Here is a 27,086-nt window from a genome sequence, read left to right on the forward strand (position 1 = left end):
AACCCACGACCTTCATATTGCTAGTCCAACACCCTAACCACTTGACCACGCGCCACACATCTACCTATTAATTTGATTGTCCATGTCCACTCGAAGCTCTCTGCATCCTCCTCCTGGCAGGTTTGGATATATTACCCTTGGTCCTCTCATCCAAATACTGGTACTCTGTGTGGTGCTCCGGATTCCTGCAGAATTACTTTAAATATGAGGTCATCCATTGTGGTAAAACACAGACAATCAAAGTAATGTTAACTTGACTGCGGCTGAAATATGCTGATGTTAAGAGGACCTGAGTATTCTTGTACGTAAATCAATGAAAGTCAGTTAAACATTATGGAGGCAAACAATATATTGTCCTCAATTGCAAAAGGATTTAAGTACAAGAGGAAAAATGTCTTCCTGCAATTATATAGTTATGGTGAGACAGCAGAGGTCTGGTCTCTCTACTTAAGAAAAGGATCGACTTAAGGCAGTGGAATCCAAAAGGCAGCTTACTAGATTGACTCCTGGAGTGGGAGGTTGCTCATCAGGGAGAGATTAAGGTGCTTCAAAGCATCAGAGGTGAACTCATTGCTTCATTTCTTAAGAAGAGTGAAGATTAGATGCAGAGATTATGTTTTCCCTATCATTTACTCTCTGCTAGTAAGTTAAGGAAATGGCTGCTTCTGAACTGTTCTAGGAACCATTAAAAACCCTACAGAGGGGTTTTCACCTGATGCACAACAATACTTCAACCAGCAGTATCTTGCAAATAGGAAAGGCAAAGTCACTGTCAAATTATTCACACACCTGCAAAGGGAGATAGCCTCCACAAAAACTGAGCACCACAAACTAGGGAGAATCAATTCAAAAATATGTCCTGCTGGTTTTATAAAAATTAGAATAATGTGTCCTACTGAAAACATTACACATGCAGTGTCTGAACTGAAACCAGTAATCAGCAGCAACCTTTATCAATCTGGTTGTCTCCAATTTGCAGATTTCAGAGTACATTGAAGAGGTTTTCCTGCCTGATGACTGCTTCATTCTCATCAAGCTTTCCCTGGAGAGAATCCGATTACTGAGACTGGAGGTAAATAATGCAGGTGTTACAAACAAAGAGTATGTGCTGGAAATGGCTGAGTCAGGCAGCATTGCTGGAGAAGGAGGAGGAGCTGATGATTGAGGTCAAAGGGCTTTCATTTACTGCAAGGACCAGCAACTGATTTTGAGGTTAAAAACTCCATGAAAATGGACAACCAGAGACTTTTTACCAGGGCAGAAACAGGGGTATTTGGAGGAAAGTATGGGGGGGTAGGGCAGTGTCAGAGGCAAGTATGCAGAGAGTGTTAGTTGCATGGAACACGCTGTCGGGTACGGTAGAGGCAGATACTTTAGGAACATTTCTTTCTTTTTTAAATCTTTTTATTAGTTTTCAAGTTCATAAACTTAATAACAATAGTGATATAAAGAGATTGGAATTACATTATTGGTAATAAACATATACAAGAGAAACTACAAATAGTACAAGTGTAATAGACTTCCAAACTCTTAACATAATTAATCATGAAGAGAGAAGAAATAAAAAGAAAAGGATATCACAAAGAAAAACCCCAAAAACAAAAAAAAACAGAACAAAACAAGGCTGAACCAATATATTAGATTGAATACATGCATTAATGTCGTCAACTCCGCTCCTCTGTTCATATATTCTAAGTTAATAAAAAGGATTCGGAAAAGGTCAAACTACATCATATGAAAATGTTGAATAAATGGCTTCCAAGTCTCTTCAAATTTAACCGAAGGATCAAAAATGGGACTTCTGATTTTTTTCTAAATTTAAACATGATATAGTTTGGGAAAACCATTGGAATATAGTAGGAGGATTGGTCTCTTTCCAATTCAATAAAATGGATCTTCTGGCCATTAATGTAACAAATGTGATCATCCGACGGGCTGAAGAGGATAAAGAGCTATTTTCCATCTTTGGCAAACCAAAACTGTTGAAATGATATCAAAGATATCTTTCCAAAATTTTTCCAAGAGAGGCAGGACCAGAACATATGAGTCAAAGAAGCCACCTCAGAGTGACATCTGTCACAAATAGGATTTATATGGGAGTAAAAATGAGCTAGTTTATCTTTAGACATGTGGGTCCTACCTTAAATTGTATCAGCGTATGCTTAGCACATATAGAGGGAAGAGCTAACTAATTGAAAAATTTTTCTCTATAGGTAAGTGAAGTTGAAGTTCCCTTTCCCATTCATTTTTAATTTTATCAGATATACCTGGCTGTATTTTCATAATTATATCATAAATAGTTGCTATTAATCCCTTCTGGTAAGGATTTAAACCTAAAATTTTTTCCATGATATCAGTTGGGTATGAGGAACATTTATGAAACTCTTAGATAGACACATGAATGAAAGAAAAATGAAGGGCTTGTGGGAAGAACAGATAAGATTGATCTTGAAGTAGGTTAAAAGGTCGGTGCAACATCAAGTGTCAAAGGGCCTGTACTGTGCTGTAATGTTCTATTTCTGAACTGCTTTGGGGTGTCCTGTGACCTTTGTACAATCATGGTTAGCTTAAGAGGTTAGCAAAGCATTGTGGGACGAAGGACCTGTACTGTTCTATGTTCCATTTGGCCACATAGTGGCTGTGTCTAGCACCATGGCTTGAGGCGTTTTTAACTTTCCCTTGCTTTCAAGGTGAACGCGGAAACTGTGAGATACTCCATTTGCACATCAAAACTGCGGGTGAAACCAGGAGATGTTGTGGTTCACGGTGAAGCAGTCGTGTGTGTCACACCTCGAGAGAACAGCAAAAGTTCAATGTACTACGTGCTTCAGTATCTAAAAGAAGAGCTGCCAAAGGTCAGGTGCAAAGACAAACTAAATTTATTATCAAAGTATATATATGTCTCTATGTAGAAGCCTGAGATTCATTTTCTTTGCAGGCAAATACAAAGAAACAGAATAAAGTCAATGAAAGATTGCACACAAGATTAACAAAAAAAAACAATGTGCAGAAGACAATAAACCATGCAAAAACCAAGCAGAAAATATAGTAACAAACTCAAAATGTTGGAGGAACTCAGCAGGTCAGGCAGCATCTATGGAAATGACTAGATAGTTAACATTTTGGGCCGAGGCCTTTCTTCAGGACTGAGAAGAAAGGGGGAAGATGCCGGAATAAAAAGGTGGGGAGAGGGGAAGGGGGCTAGCTGGAAGGTGATAGGTGAAGCCAGGTGGGTGGGAAAGGACAAGGTGCTGGAGAAGAAGGAATCTGATAGGACAGGAAAGGGAAGGTGGAGGGGACCCAGAGGGAAGTAATAGGCATGTGAAAAGAGGTCAGAGTAGGGAATAGAGGAGAGGGGGTGGATTTGTTTACCGGAAAGAGAAATCGGTATTCATGCCATCAAGTTGGAAGCTGTGAGGACAGAATATAAGGTGTTGCTCATCCACCCTGAGGGTGGCCTCACCTTGGCACAAGAGGAGGCCATGGACTGACACGTCAGAATGGGAATTGGAATTTAAGCGTTTGGCCACCAGGAAGTCCTACATGCAGCAAATAATGCAGAGGTACTCAATGAAGCAGTCCCCCAATTCAAAAAAAATAATAATTAAGTAATTAATATCAAGAAGATGAGAAAGTGAATCAGTGGGTTGTGGGAACAGTGCATTGATGGGGTGAGTGAGTGGGGTGAACCCTCTGGTTCAAGAGCCTGATGGTCAAGGGGTGATGACTGAGCTTCAGGTAGGAATCTGAACCTCGCTCTTCTCAGCAGGCTTATTGGCCGAAGGGGGAAAAATCAACAAATTTGTAAATACAAATTGGTATATCTTACTTTTGAAGTAAACTGAAGTGTATAATTCAAGGTCAAAGTAAATTTATTATTAAAGTACGTACAATATATGTCACCACTTTTTTGAGATTTATTTTCTTTCAGATATTATAGGAAAATAAATAAAATAGAATTTATGAAAAATTCTACTTAGCAATGACTGACAAGCTACCAATGTTTGCAGAAGAGGGAAAGGACAAATTTTGTAAATAATAAAAATAAATTAGACTGAGGCAATGAGTTGCAGAATCCTTGAAAGAGAGTCCATAGGTTGTGGAATCAGTTTAGTGTAGAGATGAGTGAAGTTATCCATGCCTATTCAGGAGCCTGATGATTGAAGGATAATAATTGTCAGTGAAGGAGAAGGGAAATTTATTATTATGCTGAGATGTAATGTCAGTCATCTATCAAACTGTAAGAAAATGTTGGAGAATAGAATGATTATAGGAGGCCATTCATGCCATCAAGTCCATGTCGGCAACCTGTTGAGTATTCATATCACTCCTATTCCTCCACTCTTTCCCCATGATCTGACAAACTAGCCTCCCACAGTTCCCCTTTGAGAATCAGAAATTTCAACGACCTCAGACCTCAGAAGTGGAGAGTTCCAGATCAGAACAGTCTCTGCTTAGAATAAAAGTGCTTCTCCTCTCATGCCTTGTGTCTTGCGCTGGGCTAAATAACAAGTTTACGGCACTGAAGTTGGATTCAGGTGTGGGGAATATCCAAACTTCTGGTCACATTCAGTGAATCTTTGGGTGTTGCTTAAAGATAAAAATAGATATGGTACCTTGAGTATTTATATTTGCAGGTGTGCTTTGCTGTGGCACTTTAGTGTGTGATAAAGCATTGAAGAAAATCCATCTGACACGGTGAAATGTTTCAGATTGTTGTCCAGGGCATCCCGGAGGTCTCCAGGGCAGTCATCCATATTGATGAACAGGGCGGAAAGGAGAAGTACAAACTACTGGTGGAAGGAGATAATTTACGTGCTGTCATGGCGACCCATGGGGTTAAAGGGACACACACGACATCAAACAACACTTATGAGGTAAGGTTGTCCACAACTCTTCCTAGTTTCATACCTTGTGTCTGCACTGCATACTGTGATGATTGGATGCTAAATACAAGAGATTCCAAAGAAGCTGGAAATCCAGAGCACAAAATGCTGGAGGAACTCAGCTGATCAGACAGTATCTATAGAGGGGAATAAACAGTCAATGTTTTGGGCTGAGACCCTTCTTCAGGACTGGAAAAGCAAGGGGATGAAGCCAGAATAAGATGGGGGACAGGGAAGGTGTATAAGCTGGCAGGTGATAGGTGAAGCCAGGTGAGGGGAAGGTGGGTGGGTGGGGGAGGAGGTGTTAGAAACTGGCAGATGATAGCTGGAAAAGGTAAAGGGCTGAAGACAGACCAATCTGATAGGAGAGGTGAGTGGACCTGGGCAGAAAGGAAAGGTGGAGGGGCACCAGGGAGAGGTGAGCGGAAGAGGGGTGGAGAAATTACTGGAAGTTAGAGAAATCAGTGTTGGAGAATATGGTTGAAGGTTATTCGGATGCAGTATAAGGTGTTGTCTATATTGTTATTTAGATATCCAGCATGGGAACAGGTCCTTCTGGCCTAGTGAGCCCACGCTGCTCAATTAACTTACTGACCCTTACATCTTTTGGGCTATGGGAGGAAACCCGTGCAGTCACAGGGGGCACGTGCAAACTCCTTACAGACAGCAGAGGGAATTGAACCTGCGTGTCTGTGGCTGTAATACCATAACGCTAACTGCTATACTACCATGCCACCCCCTAACTGTAGGAACTAACTTTCCTGCATCTAGTGGAGAGCTTCCATCCCTTCGTTCAGTCACCGATAGCTTTGAGTTACTGTACTAGGACTTAAGGGCACAAAGTTTATGTCCCCTCATCCTGTGCTTGATCCAAAGCTGAGTCAGTATAAATCTGAAGATCTCCTGCTGAAATCTGAAGACTTATCTTGAATACTTTACTTGTTTTTGTTCTTAAAGAGACAATGCGAGAGGGTGTTTCCAATGATCAAAAATGGAATTAGAACAGAGATAGGTGCCCTCTGGCCAACATGGATACTGTGGGCCAAATGGTCTGTTTCTGTGCTCTATGACTCAAAGCCAGATCTGGTATTAGCAACAAAAGGAACAAAAATTAGAATAGTTCTTGCATTTTTATACAATTCCTGCAAACATTTGTATGTCCTGTCATAGACCAATTCACCTCAACCACTCCATGCCAATTATAATGCCCACCTAGCTAGTCCCAGTTACTTGCCCATATCCCTTCTAGCTTTGCATGTACCCCTCCAAGTGCTCCTTTATTGATACTATTGTATCTGTCTCAACCACTTCCTCGGGCAGCTGGCTCATTCCATATGCTCACCAACCTCTGGGTGAAAAATTTGCCCCTCAGGTCCCTTTTAAATCTTTCCCCTCTTGTCCTAAATTGATGCCCTTTAGTGTTGGCCTCCCCCCCCCCCCCGCACACACACTGGGGAAAGACTTGTCCATCTACCTTACCTATGTCTTCCATAATTTTAAATAGTTCTATAAGGTTGCTCCTTATTCTCCTTTGTTTCAAGGAATAAAGACATGGCTTGGCCAACCACTCTCTAGTCCTGGCAACATCCTTGTGAATCTTTTCTACACTCTTTCCAGTTTAAACATACCTTTCCTGTAAGAAGGTAACCAAAACTGTATACGGTACTCCAAGTGCAGCCTCACCAGTGACATATACAACTGAAACATAATAGAGTCATAGAGCAATACAGCACTGAAAAAGGCCCTTTTGCCCATCTGGTCTGTGCCAAACTGTTATTCTGCCTATTCCCATGAACTGTACTCAGATCCAGATCTCCATACCCCTGTCATCCATGTAACTTTCCAAACTTCTCTTAAGCGTTGCAATTGAAGTTGTAGCCACCACCTCCAGTTGCAACTCATTCTGCATTCTAACTGCCCTCTGAGTGAAGAAGCTTCCTCCTTAGGTTTCTATTTAATATCACCTTTCACCCTTAACCTACGATTTCTAGTCCTAGTCTCATGCAGCATCAGTGGTATCAGCCTGCTTGCATTTTCTTGATTTATACCCCTTGCCATTTTGTATAACGCCCCAGCTCCTTTATCCGTGCCCTGATTGATGACAGCTGACATGTTAAACCTCTTTATCACTGTCCTGTGTACTGTGATGCTGCTTTCGAGCAACTGTGCACTTGTCCTGTTCCATCCCTCAGTTCTATGTTATGGGTGAAATGACAACCTGGAGATGTATACTCAGTGGCCACTTTATTAGGTACAGGAGTGGAAAATGTTGTGGTGTGGTCTTCTGCTGCTGTAGTCCATCCACCTCAAGGCTTGACGTGTCTATTCAGAGATGCTCTTCTACACACCACTGTTGTAATGAGTGATCATTTGAGTCACTGTCACCTTCCTGTTAGTGTGAACCAGTCTGGCCATTCTCCTCTGACCTTTCTCATTAACAAGGCATTTTCACCCACAGAACTGCTGCTCACTTGAAATCTTTTATATTTCACACCATTCTCTGTAAATTCTAAACACTGTTGTGCGTAAAAATCCAAGGAGATCAACAGTTTCTGAAATATTCCAACCGTCCCATCTGGCACCAGCAATCATTTCATGGTCAAAGAGCACTTGAATTTCATTTCTTCCTCATTCTGATGTTTGGTCTGAACAACAAGTGAACCTCTTGACAATGTCACTAGGCAGGCTACTACTGTGGAATGTTTCAAAACACTTCTAAAATCGTACTTTTTAGATTTGGCCTACTTACAGGATTACTGGTTAACAACAGATGGTGCAATCCTGGTCATATTATGATCAAGGAACGCATTTGTAGACCGGATATTGAACTTTTTGCTGTTGGACTCGGGCCATATTCCACCAAGATGCAACACTGGGCGTCATGGGAGGTTGTTCCTGCCTGTGGCCATCGAACTTTGCAGCTCCTCCCGTGGAGGGTCACGGGAGGAGCCCGAGCCAATAGGCTGGTCCTGGACTTATTTCCATCTGGCATAGTTTGCATATTGTTGTTTGATTGTTTTTGTGGTTTTGTAATGCTATATTTATGCTCTATTCTTGGTTGGTGCTGCTGTAATGAAACCCTATTTCCCTCGGCATCAATAAAGTATATCTATCTATCTATCTATCTATCTACTTAATGCCTGTTGATGTTGATTATATAATTTGGTACACACATAAAAGTTGCTGGTGAACGCAGCAGGCCAGGCAGCATCTCTAGGAAGAGGTGCAGTCGACGTTTCAGGCCGAGACCCTTCGTCAGGACTAACTGAAGGAAGAGTGAGTAAGGGATTTGAAAGTTGGAGGGGGAGGGGGAGATCCAAAATGATAGGAGAAGACAGGAGGGGGAGGGTTGGAGCCAAGAGCTGGACAGGTGATTGGCAAAAGGGGATACGAGAGGATCATGGGACAGGAGGTCCCGGAAGAAAGACAAGGGGGGAGGGGACACCCAGAGGATGGGCAAGGAGTATATTCAGAGGGACAGAGGGAGAAAAAGGAGAGGGAGAAAAAGGAGAGTGAGAGAAAGAATGTGTGTATAAAAATAAGTAACAGATGGGGTACGAGGGGGAGTTGGGGCATTAGCGGAAGTTAGAGAAGTCGATGTTCATGCCATCAGGTTGGAGGCTGCCCAGACGGAATATAAGGTGTTCCTCCAACCTGAGTGTGGCTTCATCTTTACAGTAGAGGAGGCAGTGGATAGACATGTCAGGATGGGAATGGGATGTGGAATTAAAATGTGTGGCCACTGGGAGATCCTGCTTTCTCTGGCGGACAGAGCGTAGATGTTCAGCAAAGCGGTCTCCCAGTCTGCGTCGGGTCTCGCCAATATATAAAAGGCCACATCGGGAGCACCGGACGCAGTATATCACCCCAGCCGACTCACAGGTGAAGTGTTGCCTCACCTGGAGGGACTGTTTGGGGCCCTGAATGGTGGTAAGGGAGGAAGTGTAAGGGCATGTGTAGCACTTGTTCCGCTTACACGGATAGGTGCCAGGAGGGAGATCAGTGGGGAGGGATGGGGGGAACGAATGGACAAGGGAGTTGCCTAGGGAGCGATCCCTGCGGAATGCAGAGGGGGGGGGGAGGGAAAGATGTGCTTAGTGGTGGGATCCCGTTGGAGGTGGCGGAAGTTACGGAGAATAATATGTTGGACCCAGAGGCTGGTGGGGTGGTAGGTGAGGACCAGGGAAACCCTATTCCTAGTGGGGTGGCGGGAGGATGGAGTGAGAGCAGATGTACGTGAAATGGGGGAGATGCGTTTAAGAGCAGAGTTGATAGTGGAGGAAGGGAAGCCCCTTTCTTTAAAAAAGGAAGACATCTCCCTCGTCCTAGAATGAAAAGCCTCATCCTGAGAGCAGATGCGGCGTAGACGGAGGAATTGCGAGAAGAGGATGGCGTTTTTGCAAGAGACAGGGTGAGAAGAGGAATAGTCCAGATAGCTATGAGAGTCAGTAGGCTTATAGTAGACATCAGTGGATAAGCTGTCTCCAGAGGCAGAGACAGAAAGATCTAGAAAGGGGAGGGAGGTGTCGGAAATGGACCAGGTAAACTTGAAGGCAGGGTGAAAGTTGGAGGCAAAGTTAATAAAGTCAACGAGCTCTGCATGCGTGCAGGAAGCGGCGCCAATGCAGTCGTCAATGTAGCGAAGGAAAAGTGGAGGACAGATACCAGAATAGGCACGGAACATAGATTGTTCCACAAAGCCAACAAAAAGGCAGGCATAGCTAGGACCCATACGGGTGCCCATAGCTACACCTTTAGTTTGGAGGAAGTGGGAGGAGCCAAGGGAGAAATTATTAAGAGTAAGGACTAATTCCGCTAGACGGCCCTCGTACCCCATCTGTTACTTATTTTTATACACACATTCTTTCTCTCACTCTTTTTTCTCCCTCTGTCCCTCTGAATATACCCCTTGCCCATCCTCTGGGTCCCCACCCTCCCTTGTCTTTCTTCCCAGACCTCCTGTCCCATGATCCTCTCGTATCCCTTTTGCCTATCACCTGTCCAACTCTTGGCTCCATCCCTCCCCCTCCTGTCTTCTCCTATCATTTTGGATCTCCCCCTCCCCCTCCAACTTTCAAATCCCTTGCTCTTCCTTCAGTTAGTCCTGATGAAGGGTCTCGGTCTGAAACGTCGATTGCACCTCTTCCTAGAGATGCTGCCTGGCCTGCTGCGTTCACCAGCAACTTTTATGTGTGTTGCTTGAATTTCCAGCATCTGCAGTATTCCTGTTGTTTGCATATAATTTGGTATATTCAATTACATTTTATTCTATATAATGCTTGTCTTTACTTACAATTTTTAATTTTGTCTCCTATTTTTATGACTATATTGATTTACCTTTACAATCTATATAAAGTATTTTGAGCCTGTGTCTTAGTGTTTGAAAGTTGCTATATAAGTAAAGTAATTATTATTATTATGTCTGCGTGCTTTTATGCATTGAGCACATGATTGGCTGATATTTGCATTGATGAGCAAGTGTACCTAATACAATGGCAACTGAGTGTACACCTGGTTAGTAAGCAACACAGGAGTAACCAGAAAGAAAACCTTACCTATTCATTACAAATAATGTTCCAGCAATGGTTTACCTGATAATGAAAGGTATCACACAGCGCTTTTATTCACAATTTATTTAAGCAATGTGATTGTTGTGTGCATCCAACTTTTAATAAACACACTCATTTGATGTGTTTAATGTAGAAAACCGTTTGTGAGGATAACCAAGGAAAGTGGAGTCGGCTCCATTGCAGATAATGGGGATGTGTAATAGTGTGTGGGTGTGTTTGTAAGACTGGGTCAGTTTAATTATCATCTCCCACTTCCAAGAGCCATCTTCAGACAGGAGTGAAGAGGCATCTTTGCTGCTCTTCCCTAATAGGCCTTGTCAGGGTGTTCAGCTCAAATCTTCTTAAGAGTTGTTTAGAAATATTAATACTTTTGCTACTCAGTTCATATTTTGGAATACTTGCAGGTAGAGAAGACATTGGGTATCGAAGGTGCTCGATCCACCATCATTCATGAGATCCAGTACACAATGAAAAATCACGGGATGAGCATTGACAGAAGGCATGTCATGCTGTTGTCAGACCTGATGACTTACAAGGTAATTAACACGAGCAGCCAGTTTTAGTCCGCATTCGTATCCCAGGTCATTTGTCTTCAGTCCTAAACTTGACTGATGAATATTCTTCAGTTTTACCAAGAAAACTATTGAACAAGGGAATATGCTTTGCCTTTAACTAGGAAGAATTCAGTATCTATACCTGGTCAGTGTCGTGATATGTAATAAACAGATAACTCGACTTTCCACCAAGCTTCATGTACTTATTGTTAGAATAAGGTTTTGTGGATGATTGTCTTCTTTAGTGTACCCATGGTTTTGCATTGCAAAGATGCATTTACAAAAAATTCTAATATAAAAAATAGACGTGCTTGAAGTGGAAGTCTTGTGTGTCTTTAAGGAATTTGATTGATTGAGTTAGGGCTTTTCTCTTTAGAGCGAAGGAGGATGCAAGGTAACCTGGTAGAGATGTACATGATGTTGAGAGAGAGAGAGATTGAGTGGACAACCAAAACTCTTTCCCAGTGCAGAAATGGCTGATACAAGGGGGCTTACTTTTAAGGTTATTGGGAAAAATTATGGGGGGGGTTGCCAAAGGTAAATACTTTACGCAGAGTGGTGGGTGTGGGAAACGCCCTGCCAGGAGTGATGGTAGAAGCAGATACATTACAGGCAATTAAGAAACTTTTACCTTGGCACACGGATAATAGAAGAATGGAGAGCTACATAGAAGGGGACTGTTAGATATCTTAGAGAGGGTTAAAAGGTTGCTCGACATGATAAATCACAGGGCCTGTGCAGTGCTGTTCTATTCTGTTCTAGAATAGGTTTTCAAATTCCTTCATTTTGAATTTACAAAATGCCCTCCCTTCCATTTGATTCTCCCAGAAAAGTTTGCACCTACTTTCAAAATTGATCCAAAATTTAGTTGACAGATTAGGAGTTTTGAACACTTGAACAAGGTTAAAGGTAATGACATATTTCATTTTACTCTCCTTAATGTTGTAGGGTGAAGTGTTGGGAATAACACGGTTTGGCTTAGCAAAAATGAAAGAAAGTGTTCTGATGTTGGCATCATTTGAGAAAACTGCAGATCACCTCTTTGATGCTGCTTACTTTGGGCAGAAGGACTCCGTCTGTGGTAAGCAGGTCATATTGTGTCAGAATTGATTAACCATAACTTTGACCACAATATTTAGACATCATTCTTCATCCTTTCTGATCATAACAACCTCTTCCTTTTCTTTCTGAAGGTGTGTCAGAATGCATTATCATGGGAATCCCGATGAACATTGGAACAGGACTGTTCAAACTACTCCACAAAGCTGACAAGGACCCAAACCCACCTAAGAGACCTTTGATTTTTGACAATAATGAATTTCATATCCCATTGGTTACGTAGCAACAGCTGCATAGACTGCTTTGAACCAGAGAATTAGGCAGAGGCAGCAGTAGCATCCTATGTCTCAAAATCTACAAATGAGGTTGGAATTTTTATTTTAAAAATTCAGACCAAGCTCTTAAGAAGCATCTGAACAGAATACCAGGCAATGAGACAGGAAAGCTGAACAAAGACCTGGTAAAAAGATACCGTTGTTGAGTGGCTGCTAAAGAAAGATTAATTTCATTGTCATAATGTTTATTTTAAACCTGATCATGGATTTTTCATGAGCTCATGGGTTTGTTAATGTTATTTATAACTTCAAGCTACTAAGAGTGGCAGAGCCTTGAAATGACATATGATCGTTACAAGATGGTAAGTTGGTAAATGGGCATAGTTCTTGAGGTGTGAGCCGGTAATAATGTCGACCAACCAGAAATAATCAAACATTCAGAAGGCAATGAAGTTCTCAGACACTAATGGCATCATCATTCAGGTAACAAACTTGGTGCTTGCAACATAGTTCTGGTCTGCCTGCATTTAGATAGATTTTGAAGGGTTGCAGAGATGTTTTAACTGTGTGTGTGAATAAACCCATTTCATTTAAACATTAGTATCTTATATCATGATAATTTCTGAACAGAAGTAAGATCTGCAAAGAGTGGGTACAGTTGATTGACTTTGACTAAACAGTGCCTCTTTCTGTCCCATTTAATGTGTTGGTGCTCAGCCCTGTTAAAGGAGACGTGCCCACAGAGCATGTACTAGTTGGGCTGAAGGGCCTGTTTCCATATAGTAGTGCTCTGTGACTGTCCCAGCTGAACATTCACTGAAGATCTGCACTTTATTAAGGTTTTCAGGGTGTGAGAGGGGCTCCCACATTGTCCGGGTTCCTAGTAAGGTGTACCCTACAGCCATTCTCAGTTGAGTTAGCAGCTCATCTTGAAGCCATCTTGCAGGGAAGGAATCAGCAGATAATAAGTGAAACACCTTTACTTTTTGAAACCACCAATTTATAAAGATAATCTTTATTATATATTTTTAAAAAATCAGTAGAAATAACATTAGGCTAACAAAATACTTATGCAACTGAGTTTCAGGTGTTAAGAAACCCAGTTGAGGTATCTGTTTCCCACTGTAGTCTGAAAATTGGTAAACTGGTTTACTTCATTTTTTTGCCGTGTGATATGGATTTTCTGTTCTGAAAACCATTCTGCATTTGACTACTTTTAACTTTTGGCAATACCCTTTCTTTCAATTTTCTAAACAGTCTGGCTAAAGAATAGCAAAGTAATATCACACACATAGTGAAAATGGCCACCACGTCCAGCATGTAATACTGATAGAAGGACATCTCATACAGGGTAGGGCGTAGGTGTGCTGCTCCATCGTGTCGTAGCACATAGTCCAGCCAGTAGACTGTGCGGTTGACTGGGTGAAGAGGTTGGTCCCGATACAGTGTGGACAAGTACATAGCCTGCTTCTTGTACCTGGTGATCAGAACAAATTGATTTCAGTGAACTCTGTACATCATCCAGAAGTAGAATCCAGCCATTGAGTCTGTTCTGTTATTCAATCATAGGTGATTTTTATTCCAACTTATTCCCCTGCCTTCTCCCTGTAATCCATAACCCCCTTACCAATCAAGGCTCTGACTTGGCCTCCAGTGCCCTCTAGCAACAAGTTCCACAGATTCATCGTCCTCTGAATAAATTCCTCATTTCAGTTTTAAAAGGACATCCCTTTATTCTGAGATTGCGCCCTCTGATCTTAGACTCTCCTACTAATAGTAATATCATCTCCACATTCACTCTATCCAGTATCTGGTAGGTTTCAATGAGACTTCCCTTCTCCTTCCCCACCCGCTGCACCATCCTTCTGATCTCCATTGAGCACAGGCCCAGAGCCCTCACACACTCCTGGAATGTTAAACCTTTTTCATCAGTATCAAATTTTTGCTGTCCTTAAGGTAGACTAAAGCTTTTAATTCAGGAGTTAATGCAGTAGTGACTGCCCTCAAACAACATTAGAAAAGTGCGCAGCCTCTCCAGTCTTAAATAGAACAAGACGTCTACGTGAAGCCCTGTTGAGGTGGTAGATAGAGACAGGAAACTGGAACTAACTGCTCATAGAAAGCTGAGCTAAGTGGTCAGCCTGGCTGTACCATTGTACAGATTAGCTTTATTTGTCACAGGTACATTGAAACAGTGAAATGCATCATTTGCATCAAATAAATCAGCAAAGTTTGAGCTGAGAACAGCCTGCAAGTGTCGTCACACAAACACTGCATGCCCACAACTCACCAACTCTAACTGTACATCTTTGAAATATGGAGGAAACTAGCCCAGTCAGAGGGGGGGGGGGGGGAAACAGACAGCAAACAGGAAGTAAACCCCAATCTTACAGCTTGCATTGTAAAATGTTGCCAAGTGGGTTCTTACCTTTGATCTGTGAGCACTGTGGTAAGGGCTTGATAAATATCCTCTGTTGTCATTCTGTTCCAGGATAGATAAATCCCCATTCCTTTGGCATGGATTCTTGTCATTACATCATAATGGTCTCCAAAGAATGGTATCCCTACCACTGGCACACCATGGTAGATAGATTCATAGATACCATTTAACCCTCCATGGCTCAGAAATGCCTTCACATTCTGGTGACCTAAGTAGAATATCCCAATGTCAATATAACTAGCATTGTCAGGAGTCAGGAAAAACTGTTCTGACTCGATATCTTATTTTTAGAGAGATACAGCACTGAAACAGGTCATCCATAAGCAAGAGATTCTGCAAATGGTGGAAATCCAGAGCAACACACAAAATGCTAGAGGAACTCAACAGGGACCTTTCTTCAGGACTCAAGCAACTATTTACATTAATCTGGTGCAGGGCACACAGTAGGGTAAATCTTTACAGCACCAGCGACCCAGGTTCAATTCCTGCTACTGTCTGTAAGGATACTGCATGTTCTCCCCGTGACCACGAGTTTCCTCCCACATTCCAAAGACATATGGGTTAGTAATTAATTGGTCAAATTAGTGTTATTTGGTGGCACAGGCCAGAATGGTGATTCTCTACTAAACCTCTAAAATTTTTTTTTAAAATCTAGCACTAACATCAACTACACATCAGGGCAGGGGTTCTCAACTTTTTTTATGCCATGGACCAACACCTTCAAGGAAGGGGTTTGTGGGCCTCAGGTTGGGAACCCCTGCACTAGTGGCAATTTGCAATACTAACTAACCTATCCACCTGCAGGTCTCTGAGATGTAGGAGGAAACCCATGTGGTCTCAACAAGAAAATACAAATGCCTCTTCAGCACCCACCCACTGTCTGGATCAAACCTGGGTCACTGGAGCTATGCTGTCCAGAAGAATTTTGGGGTTGAATTACCTGCAGTCAGTCTCACTGCTTCCAGGAGTAGACTCATACACAACCCATGCTAGATGACTGAATCCAAAAGAGGTTTAAACGAGATCTGTGCATTCCTAGACAGCATTTCACAGGCTGCCTCTCAGTATCAGGAATGTGGCAGCCAATTTGCCCTCAGCATGCTCCACCCAACAGGCAGCATAGTGGCTTGACAAACAAATCCTCTGCCCGAGTTTGATTTCGTCCTCCGGTAATGTCAACATCAAGTTGGTATTGTTCTCACCAGGGATCTTTAGGAAGTACATGAGTAGAGAGTTGATGGGGATACAGGGCAAATCAAGAGGGTTCAGGGTAAATGGGTGTCTCATGGTCAGTGCAGACTCACTGGGCTGAAGTGAGTTTGTTTATTTATCTTACTGATGCTGAATAACAGAAAAATGCTTCATTTAATCCCACTGATCTTTTACATCTTGAAGTGGCAAACCAGACCCTGGGTTTAAATATCAAATGAGTGAAACGGATTATAAATGTATTGTGGACTGTTGCCACAAAATTGTTCACACATACCCAACAGATCATTTTGTGGGATCCATTCCATCAGCTTTGTATTACTGCCCAGGGTACGGGGCTTTTTCCCAAAATACCTGAGGAGTGAAGATCAAAGATGAATCGTTTTTCCACCCCCTTTCCCTTCCAGGGACAACATCAGTTCTTTTCCCTCCCTTTCTCTCCCCCCCACCCCCCCACCACCTCATCCTGCGAGAAGTGCATCCAGCTGCAGCTTCTAACAATCCGCATTAAGGAGTTGGAGCTGGAACTGGATGAACTCCAGACCATTCAGGAAGCTGAAGGGGTGATAGGTAGGACATACGGACACAGGAACCTGGGCGACTGCAGGAAGGGGAAAGGGGTTAAAGAGCCTTTGCAGAGTATTCCTGTGGCCACCCCCCTCAGCAACAGGTATACCACGTTGGGTACTGTCATACTGTCAGGGGTGCAGGGAGGAGGGATGAAGAGCTAACAGAGGAAAGTCACACTGGTCAGGTCTCTGGTACTGAGTCTGCCTCTGTGACTCAGAAGGGAAGGGGGTAGAAGAGGCACGCTGTGGTGATAGAGGATTCATTAGGAGAACGAATCCTAATTCTGTGGGCAAGAACAAGATATGGTATGTTGCCTCCCGCGTGCCAGGGTCCAGGATATCCCAGATGGAGTCCTCAGCATTTTAAGTGGGAGGGTAAACAGCCACAAGTCATGGTCCATGTAGGTACCAATGGCATGGGTATGACAAGTTACGAGGTTCTGCATAGGGAGTTGGGTGCTAATTTAACGGGCGGCACCTCCAGGGTTGTGATCTCAGGATTGCTACATGCCAGTGAGGTCAGAACTAGGAAGATCATACATTTTAATATGTGGCTAAGGAGTTGGTGTAGGAGGGAGGGCTTTAAGATATTTGGATCTTTGGGCTCTCTTCCTGGGAAGGTGGTTCCTGTACAGAAGGGATGGTTTGCACCTGAACTGGAGGAGTCTTATATTCTAGCGGGAAGGTTGAGGAAATTACAAGCAAGGTAGACAAAGGAGATGCAGTAGATGTGGTGTACTTGGATTTTCAGAAGGCCTTTGACAAGGTGCCACACATGAGGCTGCTTAGCAAGATAAGAGCCCACGGAATTACAGGGAAGTTACTTGCATTGGTGGAGCATTGGCTGATCAGCAGAAAACAGAGAGTGGGAATAAAGGGATCCTATTCTGGCTGGCTGCCAGTCACCAGTGGAGTTCAACAGGGGTCGGTATTGGGACTGCTGCTTTTTACGATGTATGTCAATGATTTGGACTCTGGGATTAATGGACTTGTGGCAAAATTTGCTGAAGATACATAGATAGGTGGAGGAGCGGGTAGTGTTGAGGAAACAGAGCCTGCAGAGAGACTTAGATAGTTAAGGGGACTGGGCAAAGAAAGTGGCAAATGAAATAAATGCTGGAGAAGGCAGGGGAGTGGGGATGACTGGAAGAATTGGATCAGCCCATGACTGAATGGCAGAGCAGACTCAATGGGCCAAATGACCAACTTCTGCTCCTATGTCTTATGGGTTTAAGCTAGAGTTGCAGCGGGATGGAAACAGAGTACCATTACTTCCATGCACTTTGGTAGAAGTAATAAATGGGCAGACTATTATTTAGATGGGGAGAGAATTCAAAATACAGAAGGACTTGGGAGTCCCTGTGCAGGACACCCTAAAGATTAAACTCCAGGTTGAGTCGGTAGTGAAGAAAGTGAATGCAATGTTGGCATTCATTTCTAGAGGTATAGAATATAAGAGCAGGGGGTGAGAAGTTGAGGCTCTATAAGGCACTCGTGAGACCACACTTGGAGTATTGTGTGCAGTTTTGGGCTCATTTTATAAAGGACATACTGACATCAGAGAGGATTCAGAGATTCACGAGGATGATTCCAGGAATGAAAGGGTTACCGTATGAGAAACGACTCGCAGCTCTTCGGCTGTATTCCCTGTAGTTCAGGAGAATGAGGGGGGATCTCAGAAATATTCTGAATGTTAAAAGGCCTGAACAGGTTAGATATGGCAAAGTTATTTCCCATGGTAGAGGATTCCAGGACAAGAGGGCATGACTTCAGGATTGAAGGATGTCCTTTTAGAACAGAGATACGGAGAAATTACTTTTGGGATTTTGGGAAATCTGTGGAATTTGTTGCCACGAGCGGCCTTGGAGGCCAAGTTATTGGGTGTATTTAAGGCAGAGATAGATAGGTTCTTGATTAGCCAGGGCATCAAAGGGTTTGGGGAGAAGGCAGGCAAGTGAGGATGACTGGAAGAATTGGATCAGCCCATGATTGAATGACAGAGCAGACTCGATGGACCAAATGGCCTACTTTTGCTCCTATATCTTATGGTGAGGTTTAAACTAGAGTTGCAGAGGGATGGGAACCAGAGTACCAGAACAGTTTATGAAGGGATTGTGGAGGCAGACATTGGTAAGACCTTGGACAAAGTTAGGAATCAAAAGGTTGAGCATGGCATGACTAGTGCCCTGAGCTGCACATATTTCATTGCAAGAAATATTATAGGAAAAATGGATAATAGTGCTGAAGATGAGGTAGCTGGTTTACAAACAGAGGCAATGTGTAGTGAGGAGACATAGATAGGTGCTGATAGGGCAAAATTACAGTCAACAGGATGAGTTGCAACATAAAAGGGGAAATTGAAAAGAGTAAATACAGGACTGAAGGTGTTAATTTGAATGTGTGCAGTATATGGAATAAGCAAGATGAATTGGCAGCCAGTTGCAGATTGGCAGGTATGATTTTGTAGATGTCATTGAATCATAGCTGAAAGAAGATTATTATTACAGGAAGGTTAATGTCCAAGGATACACATTGTATCAAAAGGACAGGTGGGGGGGGGGTTAGTGTTGCTCTGTTGGTAAAAAATTAAATCAAATCATTAGAAAGAGGTAACATAGGGCCGGTAAGTTTTATATAATTGTGGACAGAGCTAAGGAACTGCAAGGCTAAAAAGACCATGTCGGGAGTTGTATCCAGACCCCCAAACCGTAGTAACGATGTGGCCTACAAATTACAGTGGACAATAGAAAATACATGCAATGTCACAATAGTCATGGGGGAGATTGGTGCTGGATTACAGGAGGGGGAATTTCTAGAGTGCCTATGAGATGGCTTTTTAGAGCAGCTCGTGGTTGAGCCCACTAGAGGATTAGGTGTTGTGCAAAGAACCAGAATTGATTAGAGAGCTTAAGGTAAAAGGACCCTTAGGTTGAGTTTGATCAGATTATGATCAAACTCATCCTGAAATTTGAAAAGGAGAACCTCAAGTCAGAAGTATCAGTATTCTTGTGGAGTTAGGGGAATAACAGGGGCATGAAAGAGGTCCTGGCCAGTATTGATTGGAAAAGAACAGTGGTAGGGGTGATGGCAAAGCAGCAATGGCTGGAGTTTCTGGAAGCAATTCTGAAGGCACAGGATATATACATCCCAAGACAAAGTAGTATTCTAAAGGCAAGATAACAAAACCGTGGCTAACAAAAGAAGTTAAAGCCAACATAACAGCCAAAGAGAAGGATATAAAGGAGCAAAAATAGTTGGAAGTTAGAGAAGTGAGAACCATATAACCATATAACAATTACAGCATGGAAACAGGCCATCTTGGCCCTTCTAATCTGTCCCGAACTCTTACTCTTACCTAGTCCCACCGACCTGCACTCAGCCCATAACCCTCCATTCCTTTCCTGTCCATATAGCTGTCCAATTTAACTTTAAACAACAACATCAAACCTGCCTCAACCACTTCTGCTGGAAGCTCTTTCCACACAGCTACCAGTCTCTGAGTAAAGTAGTTCCCCCCTCATGTTACCCCTAAACTTTTACCCCCTAACTCTCAACTCATGTCCTCTTGTTTGAATCTCCCCTACTCTCAATGGAAAAAGCCTATCCACATCAACTCTATCTATCCCCCTCATAACTTTAAATACCTCTTATCAAAACCCCCTTCAACCTTCTATGTTCCAAAGAATAAAGACCCAACTTGTTCAACCTTTCTCTGTAACTTAGGTGATGAAACCCAGGTAACATTCTAGTAAATCTTCTCTGTACACTCTCTATTTTGTTGACATCTTTCTTATAATTTGGTGACCAAAACTGTACACAATACTCCAAATTTGGCCTCTCCAATGCCTCGTACAATTTCAACATTACATCCCAACTCCTATACGGTACTCAATGCTCTTGATTTATAAAGGCCAGCATACCAAAAGTTTTCACCACCACCACCCTATCCACATGAGATTCCACCTTCAGGGAACTATGCACCATTATTCCTAGATCCCTCTGTTCTACTGCATTCTTCAATGCCCTACTATTTACCATGTATGCCCTATTTCGATTAGTCCTACCAAAATGTAGCACCTTACATTTATCAGCATTAAACTCCATCTGCCATCTTTCAGCCCACTCTTCTAACTGGCCTAAATATCTCTGCAAGCTTTGAACACCTACTTCATTATCCACAACTCCACCTATCTTAGTATCATCTGCATACTTACTCGTCCAATTTACCACCCCATCATCCAGATCATTAATATATATGACAAATAACATTGGACCCAGTACAGATCCCTGAGGCACATCACTAGTCACCAGCCTCCAATCTGACAAACAGTTATTCACCACTGCTCTCTGGTGTCTCCCATCCAGCCACTGCTGAATCCATTTTACTACTTCAATATTAATACCTAACGATTGAACCTTCCTAACCAACCTTTCATGTGGGACCCTGTCAAAGGCCTTACTGAAGTCCATATAGACAACATCCACCGCTTTACCCTCGTCAACTTTCCCAGTAACCTATTCAAAAAATTCAATAAGATTTGTCAAACATGACCTTCCACATACAAATCCATGTTGACTGTTCCCAATCAGACCCTGTCTATCCAGATAATTATATATACCATCTCTAAGAATATTTTCCATCCATCAATTTACCCACCACTGACATCAAACTCACAGGCCGATAATTGCTAGGTTTACTCTTAGAAATCTTCTTAAATAATGGAACAACATGAGCCATATGCCAATCCTCCGGCACCATCCCGTTTCTAATGACATTTGAAATATTTCTGTCAGAGCCCCAGCTATTTCCACACTAACTTCCCTCAAGGTCCTAGGGAATATCCTGTCAGGACCAGAGACTTATCCACTTTTATATTCCTTAAAAGCTCCAGTACTACTTCTTTAATCATCATAGTTTCCATAACTTCCCTTATCTTACACAATTCAATATCCTTCTCCTTAGTGAATACCAAAGAAAAGAAATTGTTCAGAATTTCCCCCATCTCTTTTGGCTCCACACATAGCCGTCCACTCTGAATCTCTAAGGGACCTGAAAAAGCATGTGCGAGCAAGGAGACCTACAAACCTGACTCAGTTACACCAGTTCTGTCTGGAGGAATGGAACAAAATTCCAGCAACTTACTGTGAGAAGCTTGTGGAAGGCTGCCCAAAACGTTTGACCCAAGTTAAGCAATTTAAAGGCAATGCTACCAAATACTAACAAAGTGTATGTAAACTTCTGACCCACTGGGAAAGTGATGAAAGAAATAAAAGCTGAAATAAATCATTCTCTCTACTATTATTCTGGCATTTCACATTCTTAAAGTAGTGATCCCAACTGACCCAAGACAGGGAATGTTTTTTTAGGATTAAATGTCAGGAATTGTGAAAAACTGAGTTTAAACATATTTGGCTAAGGTGTATGTAAACTTCTGACTCAACTGTACTCAGCGATTCAGGAACAGCTTCTTCCCCTCTGCTATCCGATTCCTAAATGGACAGTATTTCCATTTTTTGCATATTTTTTAATCTATTCAATATAACTGATTTTTTTTAATCTTTACAATGTAACTGATTTTTTTCTCTCTTCTATATTATATGTTGCATTGAACTGCTGGTGCTAAGTTAACAAATTTCACGTCACATGCCAGTGATAATAAACCTGATTCTGATTCTGATTGTTGGCTTTGTTGCAAAGCCTGCAGACAATATGAAGATAGTTGGAGGGGCAGGTAGTTTTGAGGAGTAGAGAGACTTAAGCAGTTTAGGAGAATGGGCAAAGAAATGGCAGATGGGATACAGTGTCAGGAAGTGTCTGGTCATGCACTTTGGTAGAAGAAATGAAAGGGTTGACTATTTTCTAAATGGAAAGAGAATACAAAATTCTGAGTTGCAAAGGAACTTGGGAGTCAGTGTGCAGGATTTGCTACAGGTTCATTTCAAGAGGACCAGAATATACAAGCGAGGATGTAATGTTGAAATTTTATAAAACACTCAGTATTGTGAGCAGTTTTGGGTCCCTTATCTTAGAAAGGATGTTCTGAAACTGGAGGGGGTTCAGAGAAGGTTTATGAAAATGATTCCAGGATTGAATGGCTTGTCATATGAAGAGTGTTTGATGGCACTAGGCCTGTATTCATTAGAATTCAGAAGAATGAGGGGTTACCTCAATGAAACCTATCAAATGGTGAAAGGCCTTGATGAGTGGAGGTGAAGTGACTGTGTCCTATGGTGGGAGAGTCTATGACCAGAGGACACAGCCTCAGAATAATAGTGTCCTTTTAGAACAGAGATGAGGATTTTCTTTAGCCAGAGATTAGTGAATCTGTGGAATTCTTTGCCACAGGCAGCTGTGGAAACCAAGTCTTCATGTATATTTAAGATAGAAGTTGATAAATTCTTGATTGGTCAGCATGAAGAGATACGGAGAGAAGGCAGGAGACTGGGGCTGAGAGGGAAAATGGTTCAGCCATAATGAAATAGTGGTGCAGACTCGATGGGCCAAATAGCCTAATTCTGCTCCTTTCTCTTATTGTCTTATCCCCTCTCCCACCATTCCTCTCCCCTCCTCATCCTATCTCCTAAACTGTCCCCCTCAGCTCCCATCTCCTCTCCCTTGCCCGGCCCCTACCCCTCTCCCTTCCCCGTCCCCCTCATCCCCTACTCCTCTTCCTCCCTCTCCCCTTTCCTCTTCACTCTTTCCCCCTCTCCACCTCATCCACTGTCCCACACCCCTCTTCCCCCTTACCTCCAGATGACTCTCTGGCGTAGGCGACCAAGAGCAGCCGCTAACTTTGTGGTTAAATCCTCAGACAGGTACTTGACTCCAGCACCGAACGACACAACCACTACCCCCTCCGTCGCCTCCTGCACCCAGGCTGACAGTACCTTCAGACAAAGCACAGAGTTCAGCACTCCATTCTCAGCTTACTTTTCTGAGAGATTGTTTTACTAATCTGAAGGCATCATTACATTTGGACCTTTTGATAGCCCATGGCAGAAGTAAAAGCAGTGCTGTTTCCACAGCCTGTGTTGTTATTGCACTCCCACACCAAACATCTGATGCTTGATTCTGAAACTCTTCGCCACGTGCATTAACAAGGTTCGCCAAGCGGCCTGTTCGCTACTTACATGACTCCATGAACCCTAGAGTAAATCATTTCATGTCTGTTCTGTCACCTCTCACACTTGTCATCTCCAGAGCATGGAACCACACCCTTTGTCAATCCTCAGTGACAGATTCCCCAATCCAAAGAAAATCTACTGAATCTTCATTATATGCCTTCCATAACCATAGTATACCCTTCTGTAGGATGGCACACCAAAATTGTTCTTCCCTCGCTCACTTTCATTCTGAGTCATCACAGAAGCTGCAGAATTATCAACAATAATCTAACCAGGGCCTCCACTGTGTCAACAGTCACCACCTTCTAATCTCAATGTTAGTGAAGTTAGATTTCCACCGCCCCCCCGCCAAGTGCCTTTTGGTACATCTTCCACAAATTTTGCCCTTGGCAAACATGAAGATCAGATGTACTCCATGCTGTATCTCAATAAATAAATATCCTTATAATCAAAGGTAATAGTAATAGGTGATTCAATCCAATTCCAAGAGCTACAATAACACTGTGTACTTCAATACTTTTGTGGTCTGTTATTATTTCTGCTGAATTCTACATAGAACACTGCAGCACAGTGTTCTTCAGAGATTGCCTGGTGTCAGTGGTTGCATAACTGGGACTTGTGATATGCAGCAGCTGCTCATATGACCATCCACCACCTGCTCCCATTGCTTCACGTGACCCTGATCGGGGTAGCAGAGGAAAGGAGTGTCTTACACCTTCTTTGGTAGGGATTCATCTCCACCCCTTCACTCTCCCTCCTACATGGACCTCCATTTTTCTGTCAATTATGTGCCTATTTAAGAGTTTCTTAAATGTCCCAAAGAATCTGCCCAAGTATATCTACAAAGTTCAACTCAAGATGGTCCAAAAGCTTCTGAGGACATTGATGCCAGTTCCCAGAACTAATGCTGAGAGGGCCGACTCTCTGAGTACACAAATGTCCCAACAAATATGTCTGAGACCATGTTTAATGTGCTAATTGATGCTCAGCAGTCTGGTCTATGAACTTCCTAGGAGCAGGGGCGTATCTACGGAAAATTACTCTTCTGTCCAAACATCTGACACCCATCTTTTAGATAACTTTACCATAATATCAGACCTCAAAAATACAAGTCAAGCTCGTTAATCTTTTAATTAACAAATTATGGCACTACATGAAAATTATAACAACACCTTCCTTGCTTTCACTGATGCAAATTGGTCTATGATGTGATCAAAGTCAGTTTTTTCAGTTCCTTCTCTTTCTACACTCAGCAGAGCAAGATCACAGAGTCTGCCTTGACCCATGGAGGCTCTCCAATACGAAACTTGCTGAATGATCTCTCACAGCTGGCGATGGTTAGCATTATCTGAATAGCAATGCGAAGATTGGGGAAGATGCTCTCATCTCCATACTGAACAATAAATTCAAGAAGCTCTTCAGGTCTTGATATTTTCATGTTGACCCGCCTTGATAGCAACATTCTGCAATCCAAAATTTTCATTATATAGCTGCTGCCCATCAACATCAGAGCTGTACAATTCGCCCAAATTTTCGCACTTCTTCTTTAGGTTGTTACCGTCAGTGCTGTACTACAGTTCCTTGACATCGAGAAGGAACCCAAACTTGGCGTCAGTGTCATGCAAACGAGCGAGCCTTTCGTCCATTTCTCTGTTAAGACGGTCGAGTGTTCTCTTCCTTTCGTGACTCTTTCCATTTCCTCCTTAGCTGTTAACCCAGCGCCTCGAGTTCTCATCAGCCATTCATTTCTTTCGTCTCTGACATCTTTCAACTTCAATATTCCATTCTTGACAGAGACCGACTCCTCCTTCGAGTGACTCACTGACCAACACTTCTCTTTCATCATAAAAATGATTTCGGAGGGTTTTCAAATCCAGGGCAGCATCGTGGAAGTTCATGCTAGGATCCTGCAGCCTCTTTTGAATACGGTCAATGCGAATGAGTACTTTGTTCCAAAATCCTGGCAAAATCAGAAAATCGTAACTCAACATGCGGTTGTACAGCTGCCTTGCATCACTTCTTGTTTCACTGGCCTCGTTTTCATTGTCTATCATGTCCTGGAGAACTTGAAGTACCTCCTCAAGGTACTTGTTGACGGGCTTCACTGCTTCTGTCCTTGCACTCCACCTGGTTACAGACTCCGACTTAACAACCACAGGCACGGCGTTTTTGAGTTTTTCCCAGCGCTGTGTAGAACGAGAGAAAAACACATAGAGAGCTTCGATGGTTCCAAAAAACGTGACGACCATTGTATCCTGCTTGGCTACATGTACACCCGCCAAGTTGCGTGAGTGATTGTCGCAATTCACAAACACTGCCAAGTTGTTTTTCTCATTTATTCTCGATGAACACCACTTCTGTGTCCAGCCATCACAGCAGCGTTGTCATAGCACTGTGACCGACAATCTTGTGGCTCCATTTCGTCCTTCTCTAGCCGTTTCAAGATGTCTTCAACCAAGCTCTCAGCATCCTTCTGGCTTATCTGGATAAAACCAAGGAAGGACTCTCTAACACGGACTGTTTTCCTCTCAAAATCAACTTCCACATGCCTCACTACTTCTGACATCTGCTCACGGTGTGCCTGATCAGGAGTCGAGTTGAACATGAGACCATCGTACTTGGCTTTACAAATGCTTCTCAGTAAGCTCTGGCGAACAGTGGATGCCATCATGTGGATGAATTCATTCTGGACACCTGGTGAAAGGTAAGATATGGATCCAGGATGACTTTCCAAATGAGTGAGGTGTTCTTCTATGACAGGGTCAAAGATGGCCAGTAGTTTCAGTAAGCCAAGGAAATTTCCCACATTGGAGTCATCGTCCAGCTGAAGTGACTCTGTGTCCTCGCAAAGCCAGGTTCTGAGTCGTAAGCAATTTTATGCAGTGAAGGATTCTCGTCAAGATATCACGCCACTTCTGCTTTTCCTTCTCAATCTGTGACTGAAATACTGCCTTAATAACTCCTCTGTTTCCAACTAAATTCCTTTCCATTTCTTTCCACTGTGTGAAGCATTCCCAATGATTCTTGGCATTTTCATGAACACTAATCCTTTCAGGTGCTTTCCACTGGTTGAATCCACTGTCCTGCTCCAGTGAGGATTGATGGTCTGACCGGGAATAGAGAAGACAACAGATACAAAATGCAGACTTTTTAGAAGGGGAATAGACCAGCCATGAGCGAGTCACTTCCTCACCACGACCAATTTTCCTCTTGAACCAAGTTTTGTTCATTGAGCAGTTACTTGTTGGTAGGAAAGGCCCTTCACTGTTCTGGAAATACTCTGAACCCAGCTTTATTATTTCTGTTCTCAATGCATCAGGCAGAACTTCAGAAGTCCAATGTCATGCTGTTCAATCACTTCTGGTATGACAGTTCGAGGCTCTTTGACACCATCCAGTT

The 27,086-nt window shown here is 42.7% G+C and overlaps 2 protein-coding genes across 7 annotated transcripts in view; one reads left to right on the forward strand and one right to left on the reverse strand.

Moving 5' to 3' along the window:
- The window catches only part of polr3a (polymerase (RNA) III (DNA directed) polypeptide A), a 91,358-nt gene extending 78,410 nt beyond the window's left edge, over positions 1-12,948 (forward strand). Inside the window, exons 26-31 of the mRNA XM_072282846.1 lie at positions 980-1,072; positions 2,691-2,855; positions 4,713-4,877; positions 10,861-10,992; positions 11,959-12,091; positions 12,204-12,948. Of these exons, the coding sequence (XP_072138947.1) occupies positions 980-1,072; positions 2,691-2,855; positions 4,713-4,877; positions 10,861-10,992; positions 11,959-12,091; positions 12,204-12,352 (837 nt within the window). The 3' untranslated portion in view covers positions 12,353-12,948. The remainder of the gene's footprint in view (positions 1-979; positions 1,073-2,690; positions 2,856-4,712; positions 4,878-10,860; positions 10,993-11,958; positions 12,092-12,203) is intronic.
- Positions 12,949-13,345: 397 nt separating this feature from the next.
- The window catches only part of LOC140212185 (2-hydroxyacylsphingosine 1-beta-galactosyltransferase-like), a 41,198-nt gene continuing 27,457 nt past the window's right edge, over positions 13,346-27,086 (reverse strand). For all 6 annotated transcript variants that reach the window (XM_072282847.1, XM_072282852.1, XM_072282848.1 and 3 more), the window contains 4 exons: positions 23,311-23,450; positions 16,271-16,347; positions 14,773-14,992; positions 13,346-13,821 (listed from right to left, as the gene is read on the reverse strand). In XM_072282847.1, coding sequence (XP_072138948.1) covers positions 13,494-13,821; positions 14,773-14,992; positions 16,271-16,347; positions 23,311-23,450 — 765 coding nt within the window. In that variant the 3' untranslated portion in view covers positions 13,346-13,493. The remainder of the gene's footprint in view (positions 13,822-14,772; positions 14,993-16,270; positions 16,348-23,310; positions 23,451-27,086) is intronic.

Source organism: Mobula birostris, chromosome 18 (genome assembly GCF_030028105.1).
Source record: "Mobula birostris isolate sMobBir1 chromosome 18, sMobBir1.hap1, whole genome shotgun sequence".
NCBI lineage: Eukaryota > Metazoa > Chordata > Chondrichthyes > Myliobatiformes > Myliobatidae > Mobula > Mobula birostris.